Source organism: Gallus gallus, chromosome 15, assembly GCF_016699485.2.
Source record: "Gallus gallus isolate bGalGal1 chromosome 15, bGalGal1.mat.broiler.GRCg7b, whole genome shotgun sequence".
Taxonomy (NCBI): domain Eukaryota; kingdom Metazoa; phylum Chordata; class Aves; order Galliformes; family Phasianidae; genus Gallus; species Gallus gallus.
In genome coordinates, this window is record NC_052546.1 from 9,719,189 (window position 1) to 9,736,624 (window position 17,436).

At 56.3% G+C, this 17,436-nt stretch overlaps 3 protein-coding genes across 5 annotated transcripts in view; all 3 read right to left on the reverse strand.

The window, feature by feature from the left end:
* Nucleotides 1-5,852, reverse strand: part of CCDC60 (coiled-coil domain containing 60) — a 45,987-nt gene extending 40,135 nt beyond the window's left edge. Inside the window, exon 1 of one of the 2 annotated variants that reach the window (XM_040648179.2) lies at nt 4,402-5,852. In XM_040648179.2, the coding sequence (XP_040504113.1) occupies nt 4,402-5,220 (819 nt within the window). In that variant the 5' untranslated portion in view covers nt 5,221-5,852. Of the gene's footprint in view, nt 1-2,835; nt 3,410-4,401 lie in introns of those variants that run through there. The other variant, XM_415279.8, reaches the window with a different exon arrangement.
* A 153-nt stretch (nt 5,853-6,005) lies between these two features.
* On the reverse strand, nt 6,006-9,024 carry HSPB8 (heat shock protein family B (small) member 8). The gene is made up of 3 exons (XM_004934409.5): nt 8,230-9,024; nt 7,398-7,461; nt 6,006-6,707 (listed from the first exon to the last, which is right to left on the reverse strand). Exons 1-3 carry the CDS (start codon nt 8,597-8,599, stop codon nt 6,548-6,550), a joined length of 594 nt encoding a protein of 197 aa, XP_004934466.1. The 5' UTR covers nt 8,600-9,024; the 3' UTR covers nt 6,006-6,547.
* A 1,666-nt stretch (nt 9,025-10,690) lies between these two features.
* LOC124416952 (serine/arginine repetitive matrix 4) overlaps nt 10,691-17,436 on the reverse strand; it is a 29,567-nt gene continuing 22,821 nt past the window's right edge. For both annotated transcript variants that reach the window (XM_040648206.2, XM_040648205.2), the window contains exons 10-13: nt 16,730-16,942; nt 16,392-16,508; nt 15,106-15,243; nt 10,691-14,577 (exon numbers count right to left, since the gene is read on the reverse strand). In XM_040648206.2, the coding sequence (XP_040504140.1) occupies nt 14,313-14,577; nt 15,106-15,243; nt 16,392-16,508; nt 16,730-16,942 (733 nt within the window). In that variant the 3' untranslated portion in view covers nt 10,691-14,312. The remainder of the gene's footprint in view (nt 14,578-15,105; nt 15,244-16,391; nt 16,509-16,729; nt 16,943-17,436) is intronic.

Here is a 17,436-nt window from a genome sequence, read left to right on the forward strand (position 1 = left end):
GGAAGGGACCTCAAGGACCATCAAGTTCCAATCCCCTGCCACAGGCAGGACCACCAGCATTCAGAGCTGGTACTGGACCAGGCTGCCCAGGGCTCCGTCCAACCTGAACACCTCCAGGGATGGAGCATCCACAGCCTCTCCAGGCAGCTGTTCCAGCACCTCACCATTCTCTCAGTGAAGAACTCCCCCCTGACATCCAATCTAAACCTTCCCTCCTTGAGCTTAAAACCATTACCCCTTGTCCTATCACTATCTACCCAAGTAGGAAGTTGATTTCCCTCCTGTTTATAATCTTTTAAATACTGGAAGGCTGCAGTGAGGTCATCTCACAGCCTTCTCTTCTCCAGACCAAACAAGCCCAGCTCTCTCAGCTTATCTTCATAGGAGAGGTGCTCCAGCCCTCTGATCATCTTTGTGGCCCTCCTCTGGACCCTCTCCAACAGCTCCCCATCTTTCCTGTGCTGGGGGCCCCAGACCTGAACACAGTACTCCAGATGGGGCCTCACAAGGGCAGAGTAGAGGGGGACAACCCCCTCCCTGTCCCTGCTGGCCACCCCTCATCTGATGGAGCCCAGGATACCATTTGCCTTCCGAGCTCCAAGAGCACACTGCTGGCTCATGGTCAGTTTTTCATCCACCAGGACCCCCAGGTCCTTCTCTGTAGGGCAAGGTTCTATCATGCTATGGGGGTATGGACTCCTACTGACACAACACAGAACCAGGCAGCCCCACAGGGAGCCTTCTCCCACCCATAGCAATGGGCAAGGACTTACAAGCCACAGGGAATCAGCTTGGTGCTGGTTAAAATGCAAGGCCCACTCAACTTCTCAGGGCACTCCTAGTAAAGGCAGGGAGTTGGCAGCCCATGGGAGAAAGCCATCACATACACAACACATCCAGAAACACTGGGACATCACTCAGGATAGCAAGCAGGCCATGCAGCGATGCCTGGATAGCACTGCACAGGGTGGGTGGAAGCAGAGTCCCTTGTTTGGGGGACACTTGCTAAGTTTCTCCTCTCCGTTACTCTTATTAGTATGGAAATGGGCTCATTTCATCCCAGAGGGTTGCAGTGGAAGGGAATTCTGTCACTGCACTGAGCCAGCTTTTATTGCAAGACAGATGCCATTTCCGCTGTGTGATCACAGAACAGCAGCTTCCAATGCAACAGTCGGAACATTCAAATATCAGCTCTAAGGCTTCAGCCTCCACATTTACTTAATAAAGACACACAAAGCATCAATGGACACATACAGCTTCTCTGAACACATTTGTCACCATCGAGTAGCTACAAAAAGGACCCCAAACATGCAATTACCACATATATTATCCTCTGCCCATATCATTTTGGGTAACCATCCCAGTACATTCATTACAAAAATGTTTTTAGCTGTTAAGGACTTGTTTTTTTTATCATATCAGTTTACAAAGTGACGTTTGCCAGCAGATATTAGCATGTTCAAGTCCCCTGAATTCCCAGGGCCTTTATTATCTCCTTGCTGTTTACAAGTTTTACTGTCATCCGCCACTGCAAATTATCAGCTCTACCTCTTGCTGAAGAAAATGCAAACTCAGAAGGCAGAGATGGGTACAAATGCATCAATCAAATACACACCATATTTCTTAGCGCTCTCAGACACCTGGAATGAGATGCATCTGGTATCCACAGTCTTCTCTAGGTATTCAGGATACTATAGAGATTGCTAAGGGAGGGAAGGACTGGGGGTAAATAACTCATCCAGAACAAAAATGCAGGTCAGAAAGTACCTTTAAATCAGGCTGCGAGAACACTGTTTTGGTTTTGTATACTTGAAAAAAAGAAAATAAAAGCTTAAATTGGTTTCCGCAGAGCAAACTGACAACTTAAATAGGGAGACTGGGAGGGAGAACAGCCTGAAGTTGTGGGCCTTCCCTGACTTGTGGGGATGGAGCAAAGCAGAGGACTGGTCAGATTCAGTGCCAGGCAAATGCTTTGTTTTCCCAATGCAGTAACCATTACTTCTTAGGAGGGGAAAAGAAAATCCAGCAACAGTTACCTGAGATTATCAAAGCTTTCTGGTACTTTCAGCCACACTCTCTCACTTTCAGCCAAAGAGGAATGATGTGATTACACCCCCTCTGATAGCTTCAGCTTCATGCACTGCATCTTAACACTAAGCCACAACCACCCATGTGGTCAAAACCTGAAGTAGCAGAGTTCAGAATTGGCTTCAGAGCACCCCTGGAGGATCACGGAATGGTTTGTGTTGGAAGGACCATCACAGCTCCAACCCCCCTGCTGTAGGCAGGACTGCCAACCTCCATATCTAATACCAGACCAGGCTGCCCAGGGCCCCATCCAACCTGGCTTTGAACACCTCCAGGGATGGGGCATCCACAACTCCAAGCCTTTTACCCACCCTTTAAACACCAGCACCGTCCACTCCTGCTTTTCAACCCTTCATCCTCACACCCTCAGAATGGTTCCTCTCCTCCCACTGTCCAGACGCACCTTGTGCCTTTTCCTGAGCATTCTCCCTTAATTAATTACATTCATTATTCCACGCTTGCTTTTTCATTCCATTGCCCCAGCTCCATTCTAACTGCTCCCAGTTACAAAAGCCAGCTCCAAACCACAGCACGGGTCAAAGCGTGTACAAACACTGTACGTGTACAAAGTGTGCACAAACCCCACGTGTGCAAACACTGTACCAGCAACAGGGCAGACTGTAGCTCTCCAAAGAAAGGCAGGGAAGGCTGATTTAAACCGAAGCAATCACTCTCCTCCCTGCGAGCGGGGACTTAAAAGAGAAGCCTTTGTTTCCTATGCAAAGACAAGCAGAAAGGCGGCTCTACCTGTGCGAGCTGTCCCAAAGAGAGCAGGGTGAGCTGCTTTGGGTCGGCGCACAGCAGCTCGCCCAGCTCCTGGTAGGGCTTCCCTCGGGGGGTGAAGAGCCCCTGTGTGCGCTGCCGTTCCCTCCGCTGCCGCTGCTCCCAGAACACTCGCTCGGACGGCGGCCCGCTGCTCCTGTACAGCGCCCAGCTCCTGGCCAGCACCTTCCCTTCTCCCTCAGCCAAAGCAGGCAGAGGCTGAACGCGCACGAAGTCCCTCGGGTTGAGCGCTTTGCCGGCTGCCGGCACTTTGGTCCCGCCGTCCTTGGGTGGCTCCGGAGGCGCAGCAGCCCCGAGCTGTGCGTTAAGCGCCACAGGTGCCTCAGCTCTGCTGAGTTTGGGCACACCCGGCGCCGGCATTGCCGCAGCACAGCTGTTTGTGCTCCTTATGCTATTACAAAGTTTACTCGCCCGGCCATGACGACAAACCCCTGCGGCACAAACCTCGAGGCAAACCTCCTTTACAACATCCTACACCCATCAGCAGCGGCTGACGAACCCCAGCCCTTCTTCCACAGCAACGAACCCTTCCCCGCTCGGGAACCCCACACCCACCCCGTCTCCCAGGGAACGGCAGTACACAGAGCCGAGCACCTCCCTCCGCAGAGCACGAACCCCTTCAGCCCCATGGCTGCGGCATCACGGCCCGCCCGGCCCCTCCTGAGGGCTGCCCCCTCCCCTCACTGGCACAGCTGCCCAGGGGGCGGTGGGTCTCCCATCCCTGGAGGTGTTCCGGAGCCGTGGGGATGTGGCACTGAGGGCAGTGGGCCTGTGGGGTGGGCTGGGGTTGGGTTTGGAACCCACGCAGCACAACCCCTCCCAGCTCCACGTGCCACTGTTATGCTCGTTTTAGTCTCAAAAGCACTGAGCAGCAGTGGGAGTGAGGGGTCTCCAGGGGCACGTTGGTGATGCACAACCACGAGAAGTGCATTAGATCCACTAAGCACTATTACAGTGTCTGGAGCCAATCACTGCAACTTAGTGAAACTCATTCGTTCCTCCTGTACTGGAGCAGCATCCCTTCCTGGTGGCTACCAGCACTACCCTGGCCGTGCCCTGTGTGCCCTTTGCTCCTGGAGCCTTTGGCATTAAGCCCAGTGAGAAGCATGGGGAGATCCTCCCAAAATTCCCCTTGCAGAGCAGGAGCCTCAGTGTGCCCCGTTCAGATTGGGGTGTTTGAGGCAGGAAGAGAAACACCTCTGAGCCAACACGGTGGTGATGCCATTGCCAGTGAGGCACAGAAGACATTGAGCTCTGGCTGCATGTATTGAAGCGATGGGGTGGGAAGTAATGAGATCCTGGGGCCACAGTGCATGGTGCAAATGGAACAGAAAGAAGCAAAGTGGGTGACATGCAGCTCCTCACCTGCTGCCTACCCCTGGTACAAGCACTGTGCTGACCCCACACTGAATGGGAATGACCCAAAGCCCAGCATGGGGCTTTGCATGTCCTTTTGCTTAGTGCCTCACTTTACCTTCACCACGGAGATGCTTTAGCTTGATTCATTCCATTGTTGTAGCTGTAACTTACTGTTTTCACAAGCTCTTCTGCAGGCTGAGATTTGCTCTGCAGGTAGAGAACAGGGATGCAGCAAAGAGAAACCTCCAAAACAAGAAAATAGAAACAGGGGTTGGAGGGGGCAACCACAGAGGGGCTACAGGGGGTCATAGGGGCAGAGCTGCCCGATGCCAGCCTGGGAATGGGGCAGGAGGGAGCTGAGCAATTTGGGGGCACAGACACCCTTGGCCATGGGAAGAAGAAGGGCCTCCAAGGGTGCCTGATGCGTTTGGACCACCCTGGAGCTGCTTGTGTGTTGTTTACCCTGCCCTGCACGCTGCCAGCCAGAATGAATCCATTCAGCTCCTCATTTCCATTTTTGGGAAATAAACCCTCGGAGACACACTGGGAGCTTCTTCCCCTGAGTGGGGCCACATCCCTGGGGCTCGGGAGGCTCCTGGTGCTCCCTGCTCCCCATGCAGAGGCTCTGTGCTGCAGCGAGTATGAAGCCATAAAGCCTAATACGTTACGGCACCATAAAACGTAGGGTAATTGCCATGAGACCATAAAAATGGAATGTAATTGGCGGAGCAGCCCTTGCAGTGTTACACAGCCCTGATGCTTTGGCAGTGTTATCTCACCCAGGGCTGTGGCTGACAAACAGCCCTGGGCATCAGCCTCAGTGCTGAAATGCCACCGCATTCCCAAAGCTGCTGTATCACCCACTGAACCACACGTAGCAATATTTATTGCTAAAACGTCCCTCTCTTCAACACTCAGGTAGTGCTTAAAAGAGCACTGAGCTTCTCTGCTTTCATTGCTTGGCAGAGGGGCCCGACACACCACTTGCATACCAGGTCTTCGTTGCTGATTGCTGATGGCGTTAGGAAGTGATTGCAGGCACGCTTCTCACCATTCTTTGTAAGATATTGTTAAGGAATTCGTCAGGAAGCAGAGCCAAATAAAGCAGAGGGAATAAAGAAATAAAACCTCTTTCCCCCAGCTGCAGACGAGCAGGAGAGAAAGCTGAGGGCAGAGCCCACATAGGCAGGCACCAGGCACCACCATTTGGGAATATTCGTTGAGTTTTTGGATCTGAGCCACGTGTCCTCTCTTTCACCCATGCACAAAACCCACCCGGCAGCTCCAAAGAGCGGAACCAGGGCCTCCGTGCCCCCAGGGCTGGAGCCCTACCCAGGTACTGGGGTGCAGCACATCCCCCCCTGCAGTGTGAGCAGGGCTGCTCTGCTGGGGGGAACGCAGCGCCGGGGCCAGGATTTACAGCGCATGCTGCGGCTGTTGTTGGTAACTGAGCCCTGAGCGAGCCCAAGCGCAACATGTGAGCTGTATTTTTAACTCCAAGGTCCCACTGACATGGAAAACTGGGTGTCTGCTCCCTTTGGCATCACCGCTTTGCTGTGCCCGGGCATTGGGTTGCAGGGTTGGGCTGCAGCCAGGAGCCGGTGGGGGGAGATGTGAGTGGGGATGGTGCGAGGACAAACACAGCTTCCCTGGCTCAGAGGGCTGCTTTGTGTCCCCAGCCAGGAAAAGGGCACAGAGCCCATCCGGAGGGCAAAGAGTGCCCAGAGCATCCCCAGCCCCCCTACCCTCGCCTCCCAGCCAAGACCAGCAGAGGCTAAGAACATCAACTCATCTTTATTCCTCAAGTCTGATAAGTAAAATCACAAGTTATTTTTTGGAAAAAAAAGAAACAAAACCAAAAACAAAACATGCAGACAGTTTACACTTCTCAGCAGGTCTGGTGGGGGTTTGTCTGTCTGGGACAGGGCTGTGCCATTGGCCCCACTGCCGGCTGCGTGTCTGCGGGCTCCCAAGGGGCCGGCGTGGAGATGGAGTTCAAAACAAAACCAAAAACAGAGAGGAAGAAGACAAAGGACCACAGGATTCCACTTCAACTTAAGAAGAGAAAAGGGCACTTTTTTGCTATTGTTACAAACATCCCATCTGCTCATCTTACAGCGTAAAAAGAACCGTAACGAAGACACCCGTTCTGCTGGGTCTGATGGACGCAAAGCCTCTAGCAGAGTGTCAGACCACTGTGGGGCAGCTGCTCCCAGGGGGCGGGAGAGGCCGTGCCCCGGGGCCACCCCGCTGGGGCCCGGGGAGCGGGGTTGGGGGGGATTGGGGTCGGGGGAGCGGAGCAGGGGCACAGGGGCCCTCAGGCACAGGTGGCCTCTGGGCTCTCCAATGGGATCTCGCCGCTGCAGCCGCCCTCACCGTACTGCTGGTAGGGGGGGATCTGGGGAGCCTCGATGATCAGCAGCCCCTCCGGCGACAAGGAGGCGAAGACAGTGATGGGGTCCACCTCGTAGGGCAGCCTGCAGGGGAGACAGAGAGATGTGCGGGGTTAGGAGATGGCGCAGCCATGCGGCTCGCAGCCTTCCTGCTCAGATTGCCCTGCAGGACCCCCAGCCGGGCTCACCGCCCCCACTTGTGTTACTTCTGGGAATGCGTAGGGATATTAAAGTGGCCCCCGGGCTGCCTGGCGCTCTGTTTAATCTCCATGGCAGATGTGTTTGATGGGACGTCACGGCCGCCCGCGCTCGCCCGGCTGCTGCGTCGCACCCGTGCCTTGCCCATAAAAGGAGCCCGGCTGCTGGCTCCCACCCGCTGCGCACGCGGCTTTGCTGGGAGGTTTTGGTAGAGCGAAGCTGCGGAGCCGCTGCTGCACCGCTGTGGTTTGCCCTCGGTGTTGGGCTCGCCTTCCCTCCCTGCTGTTGTTGTTGCTGGGGTGAGTCAGCGCGATAGCGATCAGACTGACATCACTCGGATGTGGATGTGGGTGCACGTGTAGCCGCACACCGGGGACGGGTGTATTTTGGGGCTGGTGATGGGATCGGCCCCAAAATAGGAGCACGGTGCTTCGCATCCCTTTCTGCTTTCATTTCTGGGCTGGAGGAGCCCGCAGGGCTGGTTTTGGGATGGGAACAGCGGGGCTGCGGCCATGGCATGTTATGGGGATGGGGCCGTGATGGTGGGAGGACACCCCGGGGCAGGACGATACCTACTGGATTTTCTTGGTGAAGTTCTTGGAGACGATGCCTCCTTCCACCTGCTGCTCCTCGTGTTTGCCTGCGGGGAGGACAGAGGCGTGTCACCGCTGCTCTGGGCTCAGGGCTTAACCCGACAAGCAAAACAAACCAACCCCAGGAACTCTTCCAAAGAAGATGTTTTCCCTTCCCTCCGTGGGCGTCTCCCACGTGAGGAGGCATATACCACATCCAACAGAGAACAGCACTGAGCGCCCGGCCTGTGAGGCTGTGCCGGTTGGAGGAGGAGGAGGAAGAAGAGCTGCATTCCCCGCCAGACACCTTTGCTTCCCATGGAGCCTGAGCCCTGCTTGCTGCCAGGATTCAGGGCTTAAGAAGGAGCCATCAGACATGATCAAATCTTTGGATCCTGTCCCCATCCTCTGCCATGCCGTCAGGCTGTGTGTGAGCTCCACTAAGACGGGGCTCAAGCTCTGAGGCCTCCTGGATCCCCCCAGCCCACAGCATCCCCCCAGATCAGCCCCTGGAACGAGTGCTGTGGCCTGGCACGGCGCTGGCAGCCCCAGGAGGTGCAGGGCTCTGGCCAGGGCGCAGCGCTGGAGCTCTGGGAGGTGCTTCGGGCTGCCTCGCTCTCGGCCCCTTTAAAGGGAATCTCCCTCAGCTCCGTCCTCGCCGGCTATAATTAACCCAGCCAGGCTGGGGCCCCTCTCGGCAGCTCGCAGCCGGGTGCCAGCTGGAACACAAATCCCGGAGATTCACCCCAAAGGAGGCTCGGCCTTCCCGTGTGTTGGCACTGAGCATGCCAACCGCAGCTCCCAAGCCCCATCCCACCCCCACGCCCAGCCCTCACCTGACACCTCGACGTATCCATCCTTGGTTTTGACCGTCAGCTCCTCAGGCTTGAAGCTGTGCACGTTGACGCACACCTTCCACGGCTCGCGGGAGGTGGGCGCGGGGCTGCGGCTCTCCGGGTACCCCCCGAAGCGGGTGCTGTAGCCGGGGGCCATGGCGGAGGCGCGGGCACGCAGCGGGCCCGGCCAGGTGGGGGTGAGCCGGGGCCGAGCCCAGTCGGGCCAGTCCGCCGTCAGGTCCCCAGGGAAGGGCGAGAGGCCGAAATCATCGTCCAGGAGGCGCGAGGTCAAACCGGGCTCTCGGAATGGGTCGCGGAGGCTCCGCCGGCCGGGGTAATGGCAGGAGAAGGGCAGCTGGCTGTCGGCCATGGTTCTGAGCTCCTCGTGGAGCCTCAAAGGCTGCGGAATACCCCGGGGAGCCCGGCCCAGGGCAGGCGCATCCACGCGCGGGGGTTTGGGTGGGAGCCCGGCGCCGGGCAGAGAGCGATGGGTGCAAGAGGTTCAGCAGGGCTGAGGCATCCGGAGCTTGGAAAGCAAGTGTGGGGAGGACGGTGTGGGCTGCAAGAAAACGCTTCCTGCTTGGCTTCTTTCCCAGGGATCGGGCGGAGGAAAATAAAACTTCTTGTCCAGAGAGGGAGGAAAAAAGAAATAAAAAAAAAAAAAATCAAACCCAATATCCCGAGATTAAAAGCTTATCTCTCCCCTCTCGCTCCCACGATCGCTGCGCCGTGTCCCCGCCGCTCCCGGGCGAGAGCCGCAATAAATGCCGGAGCTCGGAGCCGAGAAACTTCTGCAACCTTCCACCGCCGGGCGAGCGCTATTTATACGCTGCGGGGGGGGGAGGCTGTGTTTTGCAATTCCTGCCCTGTCAGCCGAGTATTTTGGAGAGGATGAAACAGCCGTGGAGAATCCGGGCTGTGCAGCTGACCTCTCGCGCCGGCCTGAGGATCCCAGCAGGCGTGGGGTTTTCGGCACCTGCCTAAAAATAACCGGGGAGCTCAGGGTGGGCTGCTCACAGCCCTATGTCACCCATCACAAATACCCCCAGGCGGGGCCGGGCCCCGCACTGTACACCCGCTGCACCCGGAGGTGCGTCAGCGGCAAAAAGTGGTTGGGATCGTGGGCTGATGTCTGGGGCTGGGCCTGGAGCAATGCCCCAGAATCATTGGGGTGGGAGTGGGACCCTACGTGGCCCCGTCCTCGCCCTCCTCCTCCTCCTCATCGCGTGCCTGGCTGCGCCGCAGCAGGGCGAGGCGTAATCACAGCCGCGCGGGGCTAATTACAGGGCTGCAGGGGATGGGGTGCGGCGGGGTACCTGGCGCTGGTGGCTCTGGGGTGCCTGGTGGCAGCAGGGTTCCTGCAGAGGGGGTCCCGGCACGCCGATGAGCGTCACCAATGATGTTGCTCTGCTTCCTTGCTCCCTCCCATCTCTAGCTCGCTCTCTCCAGCATCTGCAGTCTCTCTAATGGACTTGCTGGAACAAATTGCAGCAGGAAGGCCGTAATGCGCTGTGGGCCACGCCGCGATGCGGCCGCCGGTCGCTCAGAGGGTATTAATCATGGAGCAGCGACTTGGCATTGCTGGGCAGGCAGCTGCCTTTGTCTGCATGGGGAGCAGCTGCTTCCTGTGCTCATCCCTCACCTCCTTCACTGGTGTGTGTGGGGAGACACAGCCAGGCATCGCGGGGTCTCCCCAGGGACTGGGGTATGACTGGAGATGTGGGGAGGAGCAGAGAAGCGGCCGTCAGCAGAGGCTGAAGTGTCCCCCTCTATCTTTTGCTGAGCGCTCCCATCACCCGGAGTGACACCAGCTATTCCAGGGGTGACAGCAGCACACGCTTTGGGACAGCCCCATGGCCGCTTCCATCCCTGCCACATTTCATCCCAAGATCTCCAGTCCCATGTTTCCCGAGTAGCTCCAGGCCATCCTCCCTCCCAGGCCAGGAATCCGTCTTGTCGCCTTGCTTATCCCCATTAGTCACACGTCCCTCTCCAGGGATCCCAATTTAGCTCCTGTTGTCACTCCAAATCTCCCAGTCACCTCCCACAGCTGCCAGCACCGCCACGTCAGCTCTGGGGAGCGCAGAGCCCTCCTATCTGCCAAGCGACCTGGGGACCCTTCCCAGGTGCACATCTCAGCTGCCATCAGGACTCGGTGGCTGGCATTACCAGGGGACACAGAGCATCCCCACTGCCCCCAAACTGGTGTGAGATCTACATTACTGGCTTGGGCTGTCTGTGAGCTGAGGATGACCCAAATCACACGGCAAAGGGCAGCGAAAGCCTGACCCAGCTGGCAGGAATCTGAGCTCACAACAGTTCAGCTTCAGCCTGTGCCCCAAGGACCTCATCCCCAGCAGCTGAGAGTGCAAGCACATGCCCTGCTGCACCCAGCAGCTGAAACAACCCAAAATATCCCACTGCACGCAGCCCCATCCAAAAGGAACACGAGAAACCAGGCTGCGATGTGAACCAGATATCATCTGAACTTTTATTGGAACCCTTTTCTAAACAGGCTAACAACTCAAATACCCCAGGAAGACTAAAGAATACAGTATGCATTTCCATGGAGAGCAAAGGTAGTTTTACAGTGAAGTCGAATGAACAGATGTGCCGGTGTGATTTGGTAAGGAACTGACCAACAGAGAAAACAGGGACATGGTTTCCCTGGCAGCTTTTCTCCTGTCTGGGCTGTTGTTCTAAATCTCTCCATTCCCTGGATGGGGTTCAAGGTGCTGTTCTCTACAATAGTCCAAAATCTGGGCTGCTTTACCGCGGAGCTGTTGTTACAGCAGTGGATGTTGCAGTGCTTCAGAGACCCTCCTGGTCACACACGGATTTCCAGGTGGCAGCGAGTCACAGGATTGCTCACCCTCTATCACACAGCTAACACAACTCAGCTGGACATTAAAGACTTCAGTCTGACACCTAAAACTGTCCCTTTCTCAAATACCCCATGGACCCAACGGTGAGACCCGAACAGCTTTCCTAAGTAATGCTCAATAAATAGGAGAAATAAATATTAAATAAGAGGCCAAGTCCTCTCGGCCTTTTCAATCTATGTACAATGCATAGCAAAATAACATCGATTGGCCGTTGCAGATAGGTTTGGTACAACTTCAGTCGCCCAAAACAACAGAAACACTGAGAAAAGTTGGGGTCAACATAAAGCAGAGCACAGCTGGGCGCCGCAACCCAAAATGGAATGACACAACAGGGCATGGAAATACCCTTCCTCTGTGCTTCGCAGCAAAACTTCAGGGACCGGGCTGGGTTTGCTGGACCCTGATCTGGTGTGTAGGGTGGGAGAGGAGGGAGAGCCTGGGGGTTGGGGGAGCATCACGGGGGGACACTGAGTCACGTGCTCTGCTGTAGAAAGGCAACCAGGGTGTGGGGATGGATACAACAGAACGGGCAGGAAGGATGAGAAAAGAAAACCCTCTGAGATGGCGCTTCTGAGAGGTGGCTGAGACACTGCCCCAAAGCCGTTGGCCCCCGTGCCAATGAGCAGCGATTTGTGTGCACCCAAAGGGCCGAGCTGCCCCAGGGTGGAAGCTGCTCCTTGCAAACAACAGCAACCTGACATGCTGGTCATGGAGCAGAAATGCCATAAAAGCAACGAGTGAGTGAACACACGACAACAAAAGGAAGCACTGGCAAAAGGCACGGAGACAGAAAAGCTCACAGGCTTCTTGCAAAGTGACAGAAAACCCACTGATGGGACAGGAGGTGGTCCTCATTGTACCGAAAACCTCAAATAAGTTAAAAAAAAAACAAGAGAGAAATACCACTGAGGAAACATATGCACATACACACACACACACGCACAGACCCAGTGAGTGCTGTCACCGGGCTGGATCTGCAGGCACCTCCCGTGCTCTCACGGCCCAACCTCAGATTTTCCATGGGTGGATCACAATGCAAAACAACGCGGGGAAGTCCTTCCTCCCACCAGTGCTGGGCCAGCCCTGGGAACCTCCGTGCAATGGTGGGGGGAGACCCAAACAAGCACACAGAGCCCCGATAGCTCCTCGCTCCTTCCTTTTGCCCTCCAGAATAAATAAATAAATACTGCTGACGACGACCCGACCGTAGCAATCAGAAACGGAGCGCGACTGATAATAAATAAGTGCGTCAATAAATAATAAATAAATAAAGAGGTTTTGCTCCGATGCTGGAGAGCCTTCAGCTGCCACCGGCCGTGAGGGCGGATGGGTACCGGAGCCACGTGGCACCTCTTGTCCCACTGCCAGCGTGTGCTGCTGCCTCCAGCGCCGTGTTTGTTCTCCGTCCCACGAGGAACTGGGCTCAATGTAGTTGGGCTGTTTGCACCGCTTGCTTGCACAAAGCCCTTTGCTTTCCCAGCTGTTGCCCATCTGGCTCGCTGCTGCAGGTGCATGTTGGCATTTGGGGGCGAGGAGGGATGTGAAGAGAGCGGCAGATTTGGGATTTGGCCTCTGGTGGCTGAGATCAGACCTTTCATGGAGTGCTACAGGGAGACAGTGCCAAACTGGGAGGGGCTCTCTAAGGAAGAAGCATGGGGTTCTCAGCCCTTTACAAGAAGGGTGCTCCCCACCAGAGGAGCCCGGGGCTGCTGAGGGGCGGGGGTGGGGGGAAGGCAGCAGCACCCGCTGCAGGAACACCTCGTCTGTGATTCTCAGCCACAGCCTGAGGGGTTTGCAGTGAGAAGGAGATGGGAAAAAGGGCCCCTGTTATCAAATTTCCCCCTGCATCAGCTACGTAGAAGTATAACCCTTCCTGCTGTGTTTTCCAACTGATAACGCGTGTATGTGCTCGATAAGGCAATCATCCAGCTTGTGTTTGACCTTCCCCTGCTCACAGCTTTACCTGCTGCCAGTGGGGGCCGTGGGTAACTCCCTGGCTGTGGGCTTGTCTTTCCTTCCACCCCTCTCCCCCTCCGACAGATGCTGGCTGCCCTTAGCCCTTTCCTGTGACACTTCAGTGACACACCTCCTTGACTCATTAAGCCCAAACTCGTTAATGATCACGCAGGATGGAAGGGGAGGGGATGGAAAAAGGGAGGGAGGGAAGTCTTAGAACTAAATTAGCGTCTCTAAGCACCCAGGTGTTGTAAGAGAAAGCAAATCCTCAGCACCGGCTCAGCCCGTGCTAGGAGAAGCCTTTGTTGCTCTGCAAAACACAGTAATTGCGCAGGCAGCTGGGCTGGCAAGCCTGGCAGGGAGACAAAACCGCAGGGCCGCTCAGGCAGGCAGGGCCCTCCCGGATCCTGGGAAAAAAACAGGCAATTTTGGGGGGGTTGGGGGTCTCTGAGATGCGAGCCGTGCAGCCCCAGCTTGCTCTGCAGCACTGACTCCCCACTGCTGTGTCTCTTCTCAGCGTTCACACTGCTGGAGGGGAATAAAACAGCCCTGTGAAAGGTGGATGTGTAACACCCTGTCAGGAAAGGGCAGGAGAAAGAGAGGGAATTGCCTTTCTTTCCCCCCAGAAATTAATGTCAGCAGGGATTTCTAGCCTTCTATTTATAGCAGAGTTGGGCGTATGGCAATAAATAAATATGCTCATGGCAGAGACCTGCTGCAGAGTGGGCAGAAACTCGGGAGGAGAGATCCAGTATCAGGGACCTGATATTTGCTTTGAGGAGGACAGGTCACGTCCACTCATCACCAAAGCTTCCCAGCAAATTCCTCCCTAAATGTGTCTCTTCCTCCGGAGGGAATTAATTCGCCGGCTCCCGCTTTGGCAAGAGAAGAGCAAAGAGACAAACTTCTTCCTTTGGAGCAGCTGGCAGCTGTTGGAGAGTGGCTGCGATGGGGAGATGGGGATGTCAGGAGGATGGACCCCGTAGGGTCTGCAGAGCCTCTGTAGGACATTGGCCCCTCTTCCAGCCCCAGCTCTGGCTGGGGGAGCTGCGTGGATCCACCCTCCCTGCAAGGCAGCGGAGGGGCTGTTCCGGGAGCACGAGGGCTCTTACTCCATCCGTAATGAGAAAAGGGGACCCGGTGCTGCTGTCGCATCAGTATCGGGGATGATTGCGTTCGATGGCCAAGTAGGTGGGAAGGATGTGGAGAACGCTAGGAATTCGGTGATGCCGGCGGCACTCCTTAGCGACGCAGGCTGTCGGAGCTGCCTCCTGAGTCATAGCTCCGGCTCCGGCTGCGGCTGCTCCTGGGGCCCGAGCTCCTGCTGCGGCTCCTGCCCTCCGCACTGCTGCTGCTCCAGCTGCGGCTGCGGCTCGTCCGGTGGCTGGAGTAGCTCCGGCTCCGGCTCGGGGAGCGGCTGAGGCTGCTGTACCAGGAGGAATAGCTGCTGGCGCTGCTGGAGGAGGACGGGCTGGGCCGGTAGTAGGGGATGGGGCGTTTGCGGGCGCTGTGGGGACAGAGAGATGCGGGATTACCAGGAACACAAGGACAGATTTATTGCCGAGGTCTCCAAAATACGTTGGTTACTCTGCACGACACCTCTCAGATTTGTCTGGTTTTATTTGCAGGTAGCTGGCAGGCATTGGGATTCCAGCCAGCCACCCCCACGGCCACCATGCATCAAGTCTGAGGCTCTGCCTGATGTTTTCCCAAATAGCCCTCAGCTTGAGAGTTAGAGTCAAATCTGACTGTCTATAGCGTGGGACATCTACCACGGGAGAGGGTGAAGCAAAAGCCTGCTGCACCTTGTACTTGATGGGTGGGTGAATCCCTGCTCTGATTTATCTGCCCTTTTTCTTCTGTGGTTGTAAATGAGACCCCTGCATCCTCCTTCTGCCTCCAGCTGCAGATCCTCCAGCTGGAGGAGAGGCAGAGTTAGGGCTAGGGAAACCACTTTGCTCCTGGAGCTACCTGCACCAGGGGGGGGCTGGGGACAGAGGGCAGCCCACGTGCCCCAGGTGTGATGTCTCCATACCTGGTGATGCGCCGGGCCTCCAGGTGGCTGGGAGAGTCCCTCCTGCGCTTCCTCAGGGGGGAATAGGAGCGCCGGCACTGCCGGTCCCGCTGCCGGTGTGACTCCTTCTCACTGGAGCTGTGCTTGTGCTCACGGTCCCTAAGGGGAAAGGGCCAGATTGGAAATCATCACTGCTGAGCTTTTGCAGGTGCAAAAATCGGCCGGATGAGGTTTGAACGTGAAGGCAACAACCCAGTTGAGTGGCAAGCGCTCTGCTCGGTGTTTTGGTGGCATCAGTCTTGCGCTTTGCTGGACAGTGGGACACTCAGTGGCCTGACAGATGGACACCCAGCAACTGTGGGCTGCAGGGAGGTTTCAACAGCGTCTCCCAGCAGCCCTGCATCGCAAAGCTAAATGGTTCCCCGTCCCTCTGTGGATGCACTTGGTATTTCCACAGTGCTGCTAAAGCTGCTGTTGCTGGCTGTGCTGCAAAAGCGGGCGAGCACAGCCCTGCCAGCAGGCCCCACGTGTGCAGAGGGCCCCAGGTAGCTGTGCAGGGTTGTGCACGGCTCACCAGAAGGAGTGCTGGGGTTGCTATGGTTTTCTCTTTTGTTAAATCCCTGTGCACGTCAGCACAGGCCCTGCTGTGGAGGGTAGATGACTTCATACTCCCCGTTCCCTTCTCAATGCCATCTGCAAAGCAATACGTTACAGGTCAAGGACCTGATCCTTGTGTGCAGGAAATGTTCTGCACCAGAGCAGGGGCTGTCACAGCTTGCAGAATCAGGCCCTGCGAATGTAACATTTTAAGGGTGCCAAATGCTCACAGCACGCTCAACGGCAGAGATGTTACCAGAAAACACTGCCCAAAAGCGTCTCTAGGGCTAAGCTGTGAGATGTGTTTTTTCTACAGGGTGTGGAGCAGAGTCACCTGGGCTGTGTTTCCCCATGTGTGGCTCTGTGAGTGCCAGCATGAGGGTACCTGGCACCTGCCCATGCAGCAGGGACACTTCTTAGGGCCTGCCACCTCCTTGGCAGAGCTGCAGTTTGGAAGAGCAGAGCATCTTTCCCTGCTGCACTGATTGCTCTGAGGCAATAAATGGGAAGATATTTCCACTGGACTGCAGATCAGCGTAATGCACAGACATGTGCTATGCTCCATGTCTCCCTGCTCCCTCCAACCCTGGAAGCTGAGGGGGAAGTTTGGAGCTGGCAGAAGGAACCATAAAGTGGGCTGGAGTACAAGCAAGTGGTGGAGGCAATGGAAAAGCATGAGGCAGCACATACCAATGTAGAGACAGTCATACCTCGTAGGGCTGTAGTGGGAGTAACTGGGGCTCCGGCGAGTCTTTGAGCTCCTGCTTCCAGGGCTTTTTTTGCAGGATTTGGAGGAATAGCTGGGGGACCGTGAAGAGGACCTGGGGCTAGGGAAGAAACAGAGGAGCTAAAGATGCTGGAGGGTGAGGTTGTACCAGACTTCCCCTAATCTAGGCTCGTGGTGGGGAGAAATGCCCCATATTTCAAGGGCTACGTGGCTCCCTGGGCACCCACACAAACTCTCCCTCCCCTCCCCAAGGAGTCTGCCAGCCTGCAAGAGCCGCAGGTTGCCCAGAGTGATGGAGAAAGCCATTTGTGCTGGCCTTACCTCTTCCCTGAAGAGCAGGACCTGCTGCGGGAGTACCTGGGGGAGGCCCTGCGGGGTGAGGAGCAGGAGTGGCTGGAGCCGGGGGAGGACCGTCCTGTGCTGCTGCACGACTCGCTGCGGGGGCACGGCCTGAGCGGTGAGCTGCGGGCTGGAGATGGGGGGACACTGCGCTTCTTATCCTCTGAACAGCTGAGACACGAGGACAGGCATCCTCTGCAAACGCATATTTGGGCGGTCAGCTCCTCTGCCCCATGCTCTGGGGTTGGGGTGAGGAGCAAGGAAAGCGTGTCAGGGCTGTGCTCCAGGAGCAGAGTGAGCAGGCATGTCCTATTGCCTTTGGACTGGGCTGTGGGAATCCCTCTACTTCCAGAAGAGCCATGGATGTGAACTGGGGTCAGCTTCCCAACAGTAAGGACCAGCTGCAATCCCAGCTCCACCCATGTGAAGGCAGAGTTATCTCGCTGGAGTCGCAACGTGAGAAGTATGTACAGCCTCAACGTGTTACCCTCCAACTGAAAATTCAGGACTTGTTCCTCCTAATACCAACTCCCCTGGCTCTAACATTTGGCATTTAAGGCCCAAGGTGGAACTGCTCCCAAACACCACTGCTCCAGTACAGCTTTGGGTACCAGCTGCCGTGCCTCTGCTCCTTCATCCCCACCACCACTTGGCACATCCCAGGAAAGGGAGGCAGAGATGGAGCTGGC

What these genes read in the sequence shown, in the direction of transcription:
- HSPB8 (XM_004934409.5), bottom strand. Translation starts at nt 8,599, where the DNA reads ATGGCCGACAGCCAGCTGCCCTTCTCCTGCCATTACCCCGGCCGGCGG. An exon ending in TGGATACGTCGAGGTGTCAG is followed by an intron (nt 7,462 to 8,229) that starts GTGAGGGCTGGG and finishes TCCTCCCCGCAG; the next exon opens with GCAAACACGAGGAGCAGCAG. An exon ending in AACTTCACCAAGAAAATCCA is followed by an intron (nt 6,708 to 7,397) that starts GTAGGTATCGTC and finishes TCTCCCCTGCAG; the next exon opens with GCTGCCCTACGAGGTGGACC.